This window comes from Cetorhinus maximus, chromosome 4, assembly GCF_964194155.1.
Source record: "Cetorhinus maximus chromosome 4, sCetMax3.hap1.1, whole genome shotgun sequence".
Lineage (NCBI taxonomy): Eukaryota > Metazoa > Chordata > Chondrichthyes > Lamniformes > Cetorhinidae > Cetorhinus > Cetorhinus maximus.
Window position 1 is genome coordinate 143,721,728 of NC_135882.1, and position 18,363 is coordinate 143,740,090.

Consider the following 18,363-nt stretch of genomic DNA (forward strand, 5'->3'; position numbering starts at 1 on the left):
CTGAAAACCTTGTAGTGTTGGAACATTGAGCTGTCATTCCTGTCCCTCCCTAAGACACATTTCAGTAATAGCTATGATATCGTACTGCCATATTTCTATCTGTCTGCACTCATCTTGTCTCCTTTATTTGCTATACTTCTTGCATTGAAGTAGATAGCCTTGAGCACCGCTAAATTCTCTTTATTTTCTAACATTAGTTTCCTCTGCCTTCCAGGCTCATCCACTAATTTACTGCCTTCTATTTTCATTTCTGATTTTGTCCCAACTGAATCTATCCTTGGGTCTCCATTGCCCCTGCCCAGCTAGTTTAAACCCTCCCCAACAGCCCTAGCAAAACATCCCAAAAGGAACTCAGTAACAGCTCTATTCAGGTGCAACCCATCCTGCCTGTACAGATCAGATCAACCCCAGAGCCAGTCCCAATGGCCCAAGAACCTAAAGTCCCCCAACTCCTGCACCAACTTTCTAGCCACACCTTCATCTCTCTTATCCTCCTATTCCTGCACTCACCTGTACATACACCATACAACCAGAGATTACTACTTTGGAGGTCCTGCTTGCTAATTTTCTACCAAGCTCCCTGAATTCAGACTGCAGGGTCACATCCCTCTTTCTCTCTTTGTCATTGGTTCCAATTTGAACCACGGCTTCTAGCTGTTCACTCTCCCACCTCATGATGCTCTGCAGTCACTCAGTGAGATCCTTGACCCTGGCAACAGAGAGGTAACATACTATCCTGGAATCACATTTGCAGCCACAGAAACACCTATCTGCTCCCCTAACTATTGAATCATCTACCACTATGGCTGTTCCAGTCTTCCTTGTACCCCTCTGAGTAGCTGAGCCACCCTTGATGCCATGGACTTGGCTCAGGCTGCACTCCCCAGATGAACCATCACTTTCATCGGTATACAGAACTGAATACTGGTTGGGGAGTGGGATGCACTCAGGGGACTGGACCTTTTTGACTGGCTGGTGGTCACTCATTCCCTCTCTCCTTGCATACTCTTAATCTGCGGAGTGACGGCATTGATAAACATGCTAACCATGAAGCTCTCAGCCTCACGGGTGCACTGCAGTGACACCAGCTGCTGCTCAGGTTCCGAAACAGGGAGCTCTAGCTGCTGCAACTGACATCACTTACTGCACAAATGGTTATCCAGAAAACGAGAAGCGTCCTGGAGTTCCATCATTGCACAGGACATGCATTCTCGAGGTTGGAGTAGCCCCACCACTTGTTTACTAGTTAACCCTGCTACTTCTAAAAAACCTACCAATACTAATACATCTTATTAGTACTAATATACCCCACTAAATTTATTTATTTAATTAGTCAATTAAGTAATAATTTATGCAGATAAAGTAATAGAATAATGCATTCACCTAGCTTGGAGACAAGGAAGGAAACTCACCAACTACTGGAGACTGATAAAAAAAGGTACAAGATGGAGCAGTTCTTTCCCTTGTGCACTGAATTCCCACTTGAAACAAATTCTCCTCATTCAATCTACGTCTCACTCAGTGTAATCTCATGTCCGCAGGCCCCTTTCTCCATGTGGGTTAAAACCTCTCTACTATATATATTTTATATATATATATGTATATATAGAGCCTCTGATAACTCACTAGCTAGCTCAGCTTTCTGCTACAGTGATTATCATCTATTGGTGAAATTGCTTCAGCTGATAACTGCCACTTCAGGCAGCTTCCTGTTTAACTAGGCTATTAAACTAACAATGTTTGAACGTAAGAATCTAACTCTTAGTCTAAATTTAAACTTAAGAAAAGCTTACCAGAACTTACCACCTGAACCAAATTCCCAACATGAGATCAATCCACCTGGCCTCAACTGACTTTCCTGACATTTAAGGCAAACACATCATCGAAGCCTGAACTACTAAGCATTGAGGCCTAACAACTGGTACTCACACCTCAACTGAGAGGAATGTATCAGAGGAAGGGAAAAGCACTACAGTTATGACAACAGGCACTTGCTTGAAGGAGTTGAACAACTTTGAAGTTGTGACAACCTTGAGTGTGGTCACCCATTAGAACTCCAAAGACCACTTTCTACTTTAGAAAGGTTATATGAAAGTGTGACAACTATTTAAATAAAGCTGTTTAACCTTAAAACTATTTGTTCATGTAGTGTTTTTCTAAAGTTACTGTCCAGAGTTCACACCAACCCTTTGGACACTGGTAAGGGCCAGTGTTTGGATCAGGTAGACAAACCCTACAAGAGTTATATTCTATTTTTTAATCCAGCTTTGCATTATTTCAATTATTTTGATATCTTTACGTCAATGTTGAAATGAAAAGCTGTGACCCACTTAGCTTTGTAAATATGTGCTATGTTTCAAGGTTTTAACTTCGGATATTCTTCTCATGTTCAGTGTCTCAGACCATTCAGAGCACATCCTTGCCTTTACCTAGTGAATATGGAAGTAATATGTAGGGAACTCATGGCTGAACAGAAAACCTTGGACACTATATTTCAATTTACCACTTTTGGCCAATATTTATTCCTTAATCAACATCACAAAAACAGGTTGTTATCACACGGCAGTTCATGCGTGCTTATCGTATGCAAAATCGGCTGCTCCACATCCTACATTACAACAGTGACATTTCAAAAATACATAATTGGTTGTAAAGCACTTTGAGACAACCAGTGGCCTTGAAAAGTGCTAGGAATGCAAGTTTTTCTTTAACAGATTTAGTTAACAGTGAATGGATAAGCTAGAGTCAAAGCATTTTTTTACAGAAGGGAAAGTACAAAGAAATGTCAGTATTCAACTCCTAATGGAAAACAAAACTGGTGATCTGTGCTGTGTATATCTTTGATGTGCAAGGTAATTTACACAGAATGTCTTGCAATATATGGTGTAATTGTAGCAACTTTATTGAGAAAAAAAACTGACAATTCTAAATCCAATATAGATAACATAGGTGTCTTACAATAAGTCCCATTAAAGGGGTACCTGCTGCTGCACATGTAATGGTTCAATTGTTAAATGGATGGCGTGGTGCTGAGTTAATACTTACCATGTTTGGTCCCCAATCAGCACTAAATTAGTTAATCTCAGCAAGGTCAATAGTAGAAGTGCTGGAACTGGCTACAAGTGCCCTCTGTTGATCGCTATCTGGTGACCCCCACTGGATTGAATATGTTTGTGGATGTTAGGTGAGGAAAACTGGACTTTGATTTTTGATGACTACCATTTACCACCTAATGTCTCTTGCTGTTAAAATACATATGAAGAGTGGCCACAGGTTTAGAGTCATAGAGACATAGAGGTCTACAGCGCAAAGGCCCTTAGGCCCATCGGGTCTGCGCCGGTCAAACAAGTGCCTAACTATTCTAATCCCATTTTCCAGCGCTAGGCCCATAGCCTTGTATGCCATGGCATTGCAAGTGCACATCCAAATACTTCTTAAATGTTATGAGGGTTTCTGCCTCTACCACCCTTTCAGGCAGTGAGTTCTAGGTTCCCACCACACTCTGGGTGAAAAAATTCTTCCTCACATCCCCTCTAAACCTCCTGCCCCTTGATCCTTCCACCAAGGGGAAAATTTCCTTCCTGTCTACCCTATCTATGCCCCTCATAATTTTATACACCTCATGTCCCCCCTCAATCTCCTCTGCTCCTGGGAAAATAACCCCAGTCTATCCAATCTCTCCTCATAACTAAAACTCTCCAGCCCAGGTAACATCCTGGTAAATCTCCTCTGCACTCTCTCTAGTGCAATCACATCCTTCCTATAATGCAGATTCCAGAACTGCACGCAATACTCTAGCTGTGGCCTAACCAGTGTTTTATACAGTTCCAGCATAACCTCCTTGCTCTTATATTCTATGCCTCAGCTAATAAAAAAGAGTTAAATGTGAGAACAGATTGCATGAATTTATGTTGTGGTCCCTTGAGTTTAGAAAGTTGAAGGTTGATCATAGAGGTCCAAAAAATGATAAAGGGTGTCAATAGGGTAAATGCAGAACTATTCCCTCTGGTGGGAGAATTCAGGACAAGGGGGCATTATCTTAAATATAGAGCTAGGCAATTTAGGACAAAAATTGGAAGCACTTTTTCACATGAAGGGCAGTGGAAATCTAGAAATTGCTCCCTGATAAAACTGGATGGCTGAGTTAATTTAAATATTTAATATTTAAAACTAAAATTGATGTTTTTTGTTGGTAAGGACATCAAAGAGTATTGACCAAAATCAGTTAAATGGGCCATGACCATGTTGAATGGTGGAATATGCTTGAGGATCCAAATAACCTATTCCTATTACTATATTCTTTCTCTTCTATTTTGCTCTTCCTAGCTCAACCTGTTGTCGTTGGTAGCCTTTTTCTATCCCCTCCCTCAATACTTGTGCTTTTCCACTCCTTCACTCCCAGCACATACCTTACCTCTTTATCTTTCCACTATCCTTTCACCTTCTTTTCATTCCTGACTCTCACTGTGTCCCCTTCCTCTCCTCTTTAGAACTCCTCATTGTTAACACACAATCCACTTTTCCTCAACCATAATCACTCTCCTGAGGGTAAGTGGTTTGATGTAAGAGCTGCCCAACCCTCAGCCTGTTTCCTTCTGATACTGTTCCACTCATATCTTCCCCTCCTATCCACTTCTTCACTAATGATTTGTATTCTTGCAAAATTCAGCTTACGTATTTTATTTAAAAAGAGTCAAAATAGGAAAAGGATAGACACACGTATTTGCAATATGTAAACAGCCCACTCGGTCCTACTAGTCCATGCCATTTGAACAAGTTGAGGAACAGTAGAATAGCAGTAATGCTACTGAACTAGTAATCTAGAAGCCTGGACTGATACTTCAGAGATAAGGGGCAGAATTTTACCAGCCCTGAGAAGGCGGGAATGGAGGAAGGGGAGGGTAAAGTGATGGGGAACTGTGGCAGATCTGGTCTCTGACCATATCCCACCCATAGAGAATTTTACTGATGGTGGGACCAGGAAGAGGTGGACGGTCAACTTAAGTATGTAAAGGCCCTATTACGGGCCACTTTATCAAGCCATCAGCATTTTGCCGAAGATGGATCAACGCCCCCCACCCCACCCCCACCACCCCATCATGTGGGGAGGCCGACAGCTAAATGGAGGCAGCCTCCAGCATCAACATGGTGGTTGTGGGGCGGATAGTTTTATTAAAAAGGGACGGCAGGCAGGGAAGGCAGCACCACCTGTGGCTCCAACGTTATCCCCTGAGGGGTTTCCTCTTCAGCACTTGATCTCTGAAATTTTTAATTTTTTTTATCTTACCGGCTGTAGGCTGCAAGACCCCTGCCTGCCTCAGCAGTGGCCACTATTCCTGATCAGGTGGTCAGATGAAGTTACAACAGGACTACACCCACAAAATTTTTGTGACCAATATTTTTTTGATTAAATCATAATTGCACTAAAATTGTGTCAGCACACCTTGTCTTTAGAAAGGAATGCAAGCTACTCTTTTGACATTACATGAATAGAAGCTTAGTGAGCTGATCACGGAACAACAACTTGCATTTATACAGTGCCTTTAACATTAAAATTGTCTCAAGGCTATTCACAAAGCTGTGAGGAAAATTGCTGCTGAGTTAGTTGGATTTAGAGCCTTGTAAGATTTATTACCTTTAGAAGAAGAAATAAGTACCTGCTCTATGGCTTCCCCTTCTATGCTGCCCACAATCTTCAGTCCATGCTTGTTTTTCAAGTGTCTGTTCAGTTCCCACTTGGTACCGTATACAAAACTGCACACTGGACATTTTACACCACCTTTAAAATAAAAAAGAAAATAGTTGCTTGGTTGTACAGACTTCAGTATTGCTTAGAAAATAAATGCTGTCGAAGCTTTTCATCTTGCACTCATCAGGAGAGATGCAAGAATGCAAAATTTCAAAGGCAGCAAAACTATATACTGCATGTGAAAAGGGGTGCTGATTGGACGGCAAATCAGCCCTGATTGGTCAAGACATTTCCTTGGCGAGTGCGCCAGGGAGCTATTGTCCCACATGCTTTTGTTTATTCAAGAAGGTGCAATGTCTGTAAATATTCCTTTTGCCTGCAGACGACAGGTCCCTGCAAATGAATATATGTAGCTTCAAGCAAGCGTAACTGAGCTACATTATGAGCCTGATTGATAATCTTAAATTAGTTGTTAGTATAGTTCTTAGCACACTTGGAATTGTTCAGCAAGTGCTGCCCAATCACAAAATTACATCTAACGTTAGACATTATGTTCTGAGTTTTGCAGGCACAGGCTGGTTGAGAACAAAAACATAAAATGCAGGAAAAACTCAGCAGGTCTAGCAGCATCTGTGGAGAGAGAAACAGAGTTAATGTTTCGAGTCCGTATGATCCTTCTTTAGAGCTCAGGTTGTACTCATGTTGAGTACAGCGAGTATTCTGCCAATTGTGGACAAGGACAAGCTGTCTGATACAATCTGCCAGTACCAGTTGTTGGAACATGCATACCTGGCATTGCACCAACACTGAAATTCATATGCCATATTACTCATTTATTTGATAGGCAGAACATCTTTTTGGCTTGATGTCAGCATTCTGTTAGTGGAAAACATCACTTGTGTTGCCACTGCACAACAGCAGCATGAAACAGCTCAAACAAGTGATTCTTTACTCTTCCAGGGTAATTTGAGATAGACTAGGCACTTTTTAGGCTGTAGATTGTGGGCTTTGGCCCATTCGTGAGTATGCACGATGAATAACTACCACACAAATGAGTAATGTGGTATATGAATTTCAGTGCCAGTGCGATTCTAGGTACATAGGCCACACGTCCCAACGACTAGTGAATCATATCAAACAGTACGTCCCTTCAGCAGTTCACAATTGGCCGAGTACTGACTGTACTCAACCAACCTGTGCTTGCAAAACTATGTCTAACGTTAGATGTGATGCCGTGATTGGGCAGCATTTGCTGAAACAATCACGAGTGTGTGAGGAATTGCACCAACAACCAATTAAAAATTTTAATTTGGGCTTGCAATATAGCTCACGCACGCTTGTTAGAAGCTACATATATTCATACACAATTACCTTTCCTCTGTAGACAAAAGGAATATATCCAGACATTGCACCTTTTCTTGAATAAACAAAAACATGGGGGACAATAGCTCCATGGTGCATTCACCATGACAACGTCTCGACCAATCAAAGCCACTTTGCCAACCAATTAGCACACTTTTACTCATGCAAAATAAATTATTGTTCCCTTTGAAATTTGACATTCTTGCATTTGTCCTGATGAGTGCAAGATGAAAAGCATGTCTCTTTTTTTCAGCAAAAAGGAACATAACATACCTTTTATAAGAAAACATGGTAATAACCTTATCTGAAATCCTCTTATGGCTTTTTGATTATATAATGCTGATACTGGTGATACTGTAAAATGGCATTCATCAGTTTTTTGTATCCTGAACTCAATGCTCATTTCCCATTACTTTCGATATTCCTGCTCAGAACTACTGAGAATTAAGCCACCTTTGAGTCAGTAAAATGGTTTATATGCTGTATTAAGTCATAACAATCTATTTCACTGTTGATTTCCCACAATTACCATTGGGTAGAATTGTTAAGATAGAAGGGAAAATAAAACATTTTTACCATGCTCATGGGATTTTCCTTCACATGTCCTCCTTACAACAGTCTCTATTGTCAACTAGCATGCTACTTCATCGGCGTTTGCAGTGGTCTATTTATTTTTCAACTGATGAACTGTTTTGATTATCAACAGTTTCAGTCTGAGATCACCTGCTGACTTCAGGAGTAAAAACCTTGATCTTGTGCTCAGTGTTCACATCTAGTAAGTTTTTTCATGGCAGCACAGCCTCATGTTTTATTCCCTATTCAGTGCTTTTATGTTCCAAGATAATTCACAAAAGAATGAGGTTGAGCAGACATTCAGAGAAGGCATGGCCGCCATTTGTTGTCCATCTTCAGTTGCCATGAAAAGCTAGACTTGAAACTGAATGGCTTGCTGGGCTACTTCAGGGAAAAGTTAAGAGTCAAAGACATTGGTGTGGGTCTGGAGTCACACATAGGCCAGACCTAGTAAGGGTGTTATGTTTCCTTTTCTGAAGGACCAGTTGGGCTTTTATGGCAATCCAATAGCTTTACAGTCACTTCTACTGATACCAGCTTTTCCTTTACCAAGTTTTTAACTGAATTCAAATTCTACACAGATCAGGGAATTAAACCTGGGATCTTTCTAGTCTGAATGGCTCCACTATTCACTTGATAAACCTGCTGAAACATTAGGAGCTCCGTGGACTGACTTTTGTGAAGCCTCCAAATTCCCAATGTTTCAAAGAAAGGAGGTTATTCGAGAAACATCTTTGTGAGTCGTACTTATAATCGCACAAGCTGAACATGATATATTTTTTAAAATCATTTTTAAATATCAAAGCAAACTTTCTAAATCCATTATAAAAGCTTCTATGAAATTTCAGTGGATAAATGGTCCACCGTGTGATATTGAGCCATACAGCTGCTCCCATCATTCTTGTGCTAGGACCTCGGAGTGTCCTCAGTACCAACAGGAATATCCTAACTTCCTTAAATATGCCTCAACCTGGATTTCTGGTATTATCCCTATGTTGCAACCACTGAAAAGTAATAAAATCTTTCCCATGGTAGTATGACTGCATTCCAGATGAGCACTAACAGTATTGATAGACAATTCACCTCTTCTGATTTGTAAAATATGTTTTACAATGGGAGATTTAATGTAGTTTTTATCTATCACTTCTTACTGTAAAAGAGACAGATAGACGTATACAGTACAAGAGGAGGGAGGTAGTCCATTGTGTCTGTGCCAGCTAAACAGCAAATGCTGCAAATCTGAATAAAAACAAATGGACAGAAATGTACTGCAGGGTGCTCATATCTTAAAAAGAAACTTATTAGTATTTCAAATGCACAGCAAAACAGCCTCATCGAGAGAAACCATTACCACTTCAGATAGATCCCTTTCTCCAGAGCTCATCAGATCCAAGCACTACAGCAGCTTTTGCTGGTATTTCTAGCAGTTTTCCATGCCAAGTGGTTGTTATTCATGTGTGAGCTTAGGTAATGAATGTTTGTAGGCTATTAGACCACTAGTAGGTGGAAGGTATTCTAGCTGTGCCTGATCCTGCCTTGACCAGATGGCACTTGATTAGATATTAATTGGAAATAGTGCCTTAAATATAGAAAAAGAAGCTTCACACACATAGGGTGGGATTTTCCACATCTTCTCGTCCCGCCGCAAGTCAATGAGCTTCTGGCTGGGGCACCACCTCGCCCGCAGGGGGTCCCGTCCGTGACAGGCATAGTCTAAGAAAGCAATATTGGAAGGGTAACTAAACCCTTGATCAAGGAGCTGGATTAAGGAAGCTCCTCAAGAAGCAGAGAGGGGACGAGGAGGAGGAAAGGTAGAGAAGTTAAGATGGCATATTCACCAATGGTGGGGAAACGGTATAAGAAGCCAGAGTCAGAGGAACAGAGAGTTCTGGAGGGATATAGGATTGAAAGAGGTACAAAAAATCGGGAGGGGCGGTCATAATAGGGAATTTTAAAGACACTGGAGGGATTGTGGACCAATGTAGATTGGTGTAATGATTGAGAATTCAGTGGAAATTTTGGCGCAGGCTGAGAAGCTCTCTGCTGTAGCAAAAATGAGGCCACAGGCCTGAATCCGGAAGCCCCGCCCATGAACTTGGCATTCACCATTTTCCCAGGGGACAGTGAGGGGAACAGAGGCGGGTTGTGATTTGCACATCCATGCTTCATGGAGGCAGCTGCCTTTAGGGGGAATCTGATTTTCATTAATGAGATGTCTAAAACATGATTTGTGCATTTTAGACCTAGCAGGAGGTCTAAACTTATCAGAATTCTTTGCTGTGGTGGGCTACCTTTTTGGAGAGGTAAGATATTCTTTTAGATATGGTCAGGGACGCCTTTAGTCAGGTCAGGTGCCCTTTGGGAGAGGTAAGGTGCTCTTTGGAATTGTTAAAATCAGACATGAATGTGGTAAAAAGTGCTTAAACTCATAACTGTCAAGATAATTGCAAATGTCAAAGGGAGCTGTTAAAGGGAACTGTCAAAGGGAGCTGTCAAGGCATTTAAATCTCCTGCCCTTTAAGTATTTGAATAAAAACTGTCCGCAGTGTTAAAAAAAGTCACTGCTTGCTATTTCACTGTCTGTTGACATAAGCCTCGGGCCCCCATTATAGGATTGCTGAAAAAAGAGACATGTCTAAGCTAAACAAAATAAGTGACAGCCATTCACTGACTCATTCCTCAGGGCAATGCCTTGACCAATCAGGGTCAAGCTGCCTGGTCTAAATTCAAACAAACAATGCTTGGCAGTTAATTGTCAGTCACCATCAGGGGTGCATTCTCCATGGCAATGCCACTTGCCAACCAATCGCCACTCACTTCACATACAGTATAAATTGTTGTTTTCCCCCCTTATATTGGTATTCTTGCGAGTATCCTGAAGAGTGCAAGATGAAAAGCTTAGACATGTTTCTTTTTTCAGCAATATTCGAGTTCTGTACTACCAAATAGCATCATTATCACAGTGGGGTTCATGTCAGTTCACAGTTTGATGAAAGCTCTAAGTGGTTATAAAATCTTTGAAGTGGGACTATGAGTACTAATGCTTGTTTATATAAGAGATTAAAGGAGTTAGATTTTTATCAATGCAGGTGTTTTTTTCAATAGACACTTAAGAACATTTTAATCTCAGCATGGGTCCTGAGGCCTGCCATGGTGGATATTAGGTGAGTTAGTATGGTAAGTGTAAGGGCAAAGGTTGGGTAGATAGGGGTATAGGTCAGTATGGGTTGACACTAAGTTGGCATAGGGGCTATAAAGGGCAATGGGGATGGACAGAGGGCCATAGGTTGACCTGAAGGGTGTGATGGGCCATGGGGGTGGGTGAGGGGCATGAGGTGGCATAGGTTGTCATGGATGTGGCAGGGGGAGTAGGGGGGATGAGGGGTGAAGGGCAAGAGCTGGAGGGCTTCTTTTTATTTTTTCCCCCCACACAATGCTGGAGCACTGAGCTTTTTCTGTACTCGGCAGCCCCTGTGCTGCCTCTGAAATGTTTCCAAGGGGCAGTGAGCCCAATTCCCATTTCACCCTGCCCCATCCCTGGGAAAAAACCCTACCATCCAAGGCAGTTTTCCACAGGTTGGGTTTGCGGAGTTGGGAATTGCCCCAAATCTGTGCTCCTGACCTGGGAGCAAAGATTTAGGCCTTGGTGTGGGACAGAATAAGGGCAATAGAGTTTTCGATGAGTTCAAGTTTATGGAGGGTGGAGGATGGGAGACCAGAGTCCAGGTAAGCACTGAAATAGTCAAGTCTGGAAGTGACAAAAGCATGGATGCGAGTTCAAACAGTGGATGAGGTCTGGCAAGTTGGACACGGGTGATGTTACAAAGGTGGACGTAGCAATCTCTTCAGTTGAGAGGATATAGGTCAGAAAGTCAGCTCAGCATGGAACAGAATGCCGCAATTGTGAATGGTTTCGTTCAACAACATCAACAACATATATTTGTTTAGCGCCTTTAACATAATAAAATATCCCAAGGTCCTTCACAGGAATGTTATAAAAGTATGACTCTGAGCCACCTAAAGAAGTATTATGTCAGGTGACTAAAAATTGGTCAAAGAGATAGGTCTTAATGAGTGTTGTAAAGGAGGAAAGCAAGGTAGAGAGGCCGGGAGTGTAGGGAAGGTATTCCAGAGCTTAGCCTGCTTAACTGAAGGCTTGGCCACCAATGATGGAGTGATTAAAATCAGGAATGCACAAGAGGTCAGAATAAGAGGAATGCAGATATCTCAGAGGGTTATGGGTGAGGAAGAGATTACATAAATAGGGTGGGTTAAGGCCAAAGAGGGATTTGAAAACAAATATGAGAATTCTAAAATCAAGATGTTGCTTGATTGGGAGCCTATACAGGTAAGCGAGCATAGTGTGGAATGGACTTGGTTTGAGTTAAGACATGAGCAGCAGAGTTTTGGATGACCTCAAGTTTACAAAGGGTACAACATGGGCGACCAGCCTGGAATGCATTGGAATAATCAAGTCTAGAGGTAACAGAGATATGAATCTGGGCTTCAACAGCAGATAAGCGAAAACAGGGGCAAAGTCGGTTAATATTACTGAGGGGAAATAGGTGGACTTAGTGATGGCACGAATGTGAAGTCAGAAGCTCATTTTGAACACAAGTGTGACACCAATGTCATCCTGAGTCACTTGTAGGGGACGGGGTTAGAATGAAGGGTGCTGAGTTCATGGCATGGGCTGAAGATGATGGCTTTGGTCTTACCAATGTTTAGCTGGAGAAAACTGTAGTTCATCCAAGATTGAATGCCAGAGAATCAGTCAGACAATGCTGAGGCAGTGGACAGGTAGAGACAAATGGCGGAGTGGTACATCTGGCATCTATTGCCACCTTCCCCACAGTCCCACCTACAGTAACAGTTTACCTTTGCATGGCTCTTTACATGTGCATTTAACATTAGGAGGACAAAGCTGTGAATGCCGAGCAAACCAGGAAAAGAGTAACATTAAATACAAGTGAAATGAGGGGTCCTGATGATGCTGATAAAAAGAGGAAAGAACTGAGCAGGGAATTACAAGGAGTATGTGGCTGTCAATGGTAGAGCAAGAGGGAGTGAGGGAAGCCTGATGTCAGAGGAATGAAGAGTGCATAGGGGAAGCTGTCAAGGGACTTTAAAGTGCGGATGACATCAACTTTCCAGGGATGGAGATTGCAGACAAAATAATATTTGAGGTAGGGATACTTTATCAGGTGGAAGTATTTTGATGCAGGTTCCATATCTAAAATATTGACATGTCTGCTCCCTCCACAGAAAATGACTGACCTGCTGAGCGTTTCTAGCATTTTCTATTTAGATTTGGATTTCTAGCATCTGTAGTTTTTTTCTTCTTTTATGAAAATACAATGTGTATCATGCTAGTCAGCTGAACCTTCTATATAGCAATGTGCATCTGAGAAAACTGCTAAGGTACCACAGAAATGTTTCAAATAGTAAATTACTTTTGGAGTGTAAATGTGGCAGCTGTTTTTCAACATAGCAAGATGCCATCAATAGCAATGAGATCAACATTTTTGATGATACTGGTTGAGAGAGAAACATGGCTGGAATATCAAGAGAATTCCCTGTTGCTTAAAAATTAGTAAAGAATTTAATACCTGCCCAAATTGAGGTTTTGGTTTAACATCTCAATTAAAGGATGGCATGTTGACCAATCTAGCAAACCTTCAATACTGTACTGGTGTATCAGCCCAAATAATGGAGTCTGTAGAGCAGGCTGGCTTGGTTGGTTAAGAGTGTGGTGCTTCATAACACTGCCAGTGTTGGTTCAATCCCTGTACTAGCTGAGTTCATTCAGAGAGATCACAGGAAATGTGTGGCGAGCTTTGATTAGCAACTCTTGGACAACCAAGGACACTAAATCAAGAGAGTGAGAGAAAGAAAATGGAGTCCACAATCATCCAACTCAGAGGTAGCAAAGCTAAAAACTGTTGCCAGGGCAAAGACCCAAGCAATAGATCATGAAGAGACAATGGCAAAAATACATCTTGCTGTTATACATTCAATTGATATTGAGTTCCAATGACTCCACCTTCTTAATGCTACCAAGCAAGCCAAATTTCTCCCTCAATATTGGAGGATGCTATCAGATAGAGAAATACAGAGACTAGGAAATGCAAACAGAGACCATGAGAAAATGGAAAATGACCAGAATGGCTAGAAGAATCAAACAGAAGCTGAAAAATCCCTGGATGTTAGCGGAGCCAGGACTTAATAGAGAAATGAAAGTGAGGACGAATTGGCACTCTATGTGGAACTTCAATTTTACTATGAAAGGTAATTCAGTAATCAACTTTACTGTAAACTGCATGCAGTATTTCAAAGCAAAGCTCTTAATACCTTGTTGCGTCACACTTTCCTGAGCTAGCACACCAGTCCCAGCATTGACATATTCATCATTGGGGTGTTTCTTGTGGTAATGTCTCTTCAGTGATCCAGCCATGTTACAGGAATAGTGGCACAGCGCACATCGGAAAGGCTGAAGTGAATAAGGAGAATATAACTAGTAACAGCAACCAGACCAATAACACAGAAACAACAAATAGGATAGCAGCAGCATCCAACTCAACAACAAGGATAGCAGCAACATCTACACCAACAATAGAGATATTAGTAAGATCTGCACCAAGAACAGGGATAGCAGCAACATCTACGCTGACAATACAGATAGCAACAACTACACCAACAATAGGGCTAGCAGCAACATCCACACCAATAGCAGTGATGGCAGTAGCAACCGCAAAAAAACAAAAACTGCATCAGGAATCCCAAAGGTTGCAACAATCAGAAAGCAATCACAAGCTAACCACAACAACTAGCAACCATGATAATCAAGTATTATCCACAACAGAATCAGCCATGTCCAACAGGAACCAAGAAATCATCAAGAAATTTGATGGAGAAAACTATCTGGCTAGAAAACAAAACACTAACAGCAACTAAGCAATACTGTAATCTAACCCCATCAATGGTGGCCGAATCAGCAATAGCATCAAGCAATAAGGTAAATGGCCCGGTCTACCAAATATGGATACTCTGTAGCTTAATGTAGCATACTTAATACTGCATCTATCCATTGCCTGGATGCAGCAGAGGGAAGAAAATCAGGCCCCTAGTTTTCAAACTCACTCACTGGGCCAGATTTTGGCTACTGAGGTAGGTTGGGAAATTTTTCTGACTCACTGGACCTGCCTCGGTAAAAAGCGCCCTGAAACGTGATTTGCACTTGGGGATGTGGGGGAGGGGGAGGCGCACAGTGGGTAGGAAAAGCTATGGATAGTGTCAGGCCTGCAGACCCTGGAAACAGAGTCTAGGCAACCAAGGGGGATGGGCGAGTGCCAAGGCAGGCTGGTTAGGAAGCCTGCCTCGGTTATCTGGGACTTTATCTTAGTTGTTTTAGAAGTTGTTAGACATTCTAGCCTCACCCCTCACCTACCTCCCATGACCCCTCATATCCTCCAAACCAACTTAATGCCAACTCACGCCCCCCCACCCAACTCTCATGGCCCCTCAAACCCTTCATGCCAAATCAGGCCTCCCATCCAGCCCCTCATACCTTTCATGCCGCCTCCACTCTCCCAGTATCCACCATGGGCAGATCTCAGCAGCCATGTGGAGATGACAATTTTTTTAACAATCTAATACAGGTCTCACTCCTACACATTTGATAGCCAAAAAAAACCCCATTCACAAAACCTATTCAAAGCTTTTAAATTTCAAGTGGTTGATATCTTATAAAAACAAACTTCTATTCAGACCCCACATCAAAGGCAAATAATCCTTAATCTTTAAATTGCCAATCAAACTGTTAACTCAGAATTTCCTGTTGAGTTGATTGTAGCTTTTGAAATTCAGCCAAGCATTTATAAGTATGTAATAATAGTCCTTCGGAAATGTCAATGAAGAGCTCTGTTGAAAGTGCACGAGTAAATACTAATTTTTTTTCCTAACCTATACCTGTCAATCAAAGCATTCCAGCAGAGGGTTTTATAAAATCTCATTGACAGCTGCAGTATGTTTTTCTTTAAGTTTAAAGAGCAGGGTATTTAAAAAACTTCAGATCATGACAGTCATACATATCTTATCTGCCCTTCAAGATTGTTTAAGTCTATTCCATCAATTAATGACTCCCAAACTGTGGGTTAAGACCCTTGCAACAGCGAAAATGGGGTCTGCTTGAACTTTGCAGAGTTCAAATGGCCCTGATGAGTTCGAGTTTCCTTCCTGTGTGAATTATGCCCTTTCCCCTGCCAGTAAAAATTAGATCTGTCAGAAATGGGGGCAAGACTTCTGCATCCGGATCCCACACGCCATTTTTAAAGGCCTGCAGAGTCTTCCCGACTCCATAAATATCTGGCCTGTTCTAATTCTCTGCATCTCCCTCCCTCCCAATTGCAACTCTATTTTATTAATAGTGGCACTCTTCTGAACTTTGTTCCTTTTACATTCCAATTATGGCATGCTACAAGCTGTTCCTCTTCCTAGAATCTTGCTGTTTGACATCAAAATGTAAAAGACCATCTGGGCCAAGAACTGGTGCTGCACAGGTGGGGTAGCCTCAAGGGGGCAGCATGAGTCTGGCTCAAAATTGTGCCTCAGGTCTCAGTTCAATAAGTTTGGTGTGCTGCTGGTGCCAGTTTTTTCTCCACAGGCTAACTCGCTCATCTCGCAAAGCATATTTTGGTTCACTTGTCTCATCAACAATGACCCTCAGATAGGTGATTTCAAAATTGGGTTTTGTTGCATTCCAATTTACACCTGTACTAATGTACAATTTCTATCCCCTATTCTAATTCATATTTTCCCAAAAGTGCAAAATCTTTAAAGTCCTTACAACCTTCAATCTCTCCGTTGTCCTTTGGTCCTATTTTAACTGAAGTATGGCATCACCGAACTACTGCTTCCTGATTTATCATATTTTGTCTCTTACTCTTTCAACCTTTAGCGTTTCTTGCATTATGAGACTTGATTCCCTGGGGCTGTGTTTTCCCACCAGAAGTGATCCACGTCACATTCCCGCATCTGCTGCTATCCTGTCAGGAGGTGGGATTTTTATCAGGTCAGGGTCTTTTTGATCCCAGAGATGGTGTGTTACATAGTGGCCTGCATGGTGGGAATGGAGGCAGGACACCAGGGAAGTGGGCCATGTTCTGGCCGAATCAGTAGCCATTGCTGTGCATGCTGTTTGCGTGTGGCGATAAACAAATGAGAGGATCTTCAGTGGTCAGGGCAAATGGAGAGCTGGGACCCAGGATAGGATAGGGAAAGGTTGATTACTAAGATTTTATTACTGCTCAGTACTTTTTTGACCAAACCATCACTTTTTGCATTAAATGAAATGGTTTCAGTGCTGCTGCCCCTGTTCACACCTGTTGCAGCTAGACAGCTTCAGAGAAATCCTAGGGGACGGCCACCGCCACGAATATAAATATATTTTTTAGTCCTACTAATGGCTTTGTTTAATTTGAAATATTATTAATTCATATACAATGCAATGCTGGTCCAACACAGGGTAGAGTTCAGACATTATATCCAATCAGGCTTCTTTGGCTAATGACCTTGCAGGTCAGAAGATGATCTCCTAAAGAGCTCTCTAATGACCTCAAGCCACTCAATTAACAAGGCAGGTGACTTCACTTTCTTGCCTGATCCCCCTGCTCTCCCCTCACGCTGTCCTCAGAAAAATCAGTTGGGAACGAAGGTAGCGGATTAGCATGTGGCCTGTGCCAATTTTTTTGCTGTTTTGCCTCCGTTCCTTCCCGATTTGAGATGGTAAAATTCCAGCCCTCATTTCTGCTAACTGTAACAGCAATCATTACATCAAGGGTAACAGCAACAAGTGCAAGATTACAGACTGTACTGTGTCATCTTCATAGGAGGTATGCCCCACATCCTAGTGTCACTCCCCTTTAGTCGAGGGCCATAAACCAATATCTTGCTTCAGCGCTATTGTCAGGAATGACGCTGTTCTGAGGAGCAATTGAACACAGGTCTGTGGCATAGCAAGCTCCTGATTTTAATCATGCTACTGTGAGTAGTTGCTGAGGACTCATGGGCTTCCCCATGAGAAGAGAAAGCACACTAACAGGACCATCTAGCCCTCCTCGACTTGCTTCTTGGAAACTGAAAAGCATTCCTTTTCAGAGAGCGAAACACCCAATCCCAGTTCAGCTCAGTCAACACTTCATAACAAATGAGATTTCCCAACTTAAAATCATGATATAACTTCCTCTTTCACAAATTTCCTTATCAGTCACCAATAATGCTGCCCATTAACCACTGGGCATACGAGTCATGATTCTACAATCTGACTGATAACCTTAGTTAGATTCCTGATAACAGCCTTCACTGGAAGTAATGCCAAACCATCAATGTTTATATAAGTGTCTTATGAGATTTTATTCCAGGCAAATAATTCTTGCCTTGAATGCAGCATGCTGCTCCATATGCCGAAGGAGGTTTGGCTTTTGCGCGGCGGTGTAGTCACACACTGTACATTTATATTGTTTACCTGCAGGACAAGAAAACAACTTGTGTGAGGAAGGAAATAATATCATCAATAATTTATGTAGTGAAGGTGCCTCTTGTAAAATTTCTTGTAATTGATGCTCATTTTCTCATCAGTGAAATGAAAGCAATTTGAGGGGTGGCTTCTAGGCCACTACAAACTTGGTTACTGAAACCCATCAGACGCCCCAACAATGAAGCTTAACAGCACTACAATAAAT

The 18,363-nt window shown here is 41.9% G+C and overlaps 1 protein-coding gene across 6 annotated transcripts in view; it reads right to left on the reverse strand.

Annotated features, from left to right (window-relative positions):
* Positions 1–18,363, reverse strand: part of zfat (zinc finger and AT hook domain containing) — a 200,467-nt gene that overhangs the window by 27,018 nt on the left and 155,086 nt on the right. For 2 of the 6 annotated variants that reach the window (XR_013576453.1, XM_078540956.1), the window contains exons 11-14: positions 18,058–18,146; positions 13,976–14,114; positions 8,776–8,863; positions 5,658–5,779 (exon numbers count right to left, since the gene is read on the reverse strand). Coding sequence is in view for 4 of the 6 variants with exons in the window: in XM_078540956.1 (XP_078397082.1) it covers positions 5,658–5,779; positions 8,776–8,863; positions 13,976–14,114; positions 18,058–18,146 (438 nt within the window). In the remaining 2 variants the exon portion in view is untranslated. Of the gene's footprint in view, positions 1–5,657; positions 5,780–7,900; positions 8,009–8,775; positions 8,864–13,975; positions 14,115–18,057; positions 18,147–18,363 lie in introns of those variants that run through there. The other 4 variants (XM_078540953.1, XM_078540952.1, XR_013576454.1 and 1 more) reach the window with 3 other exon arrangements.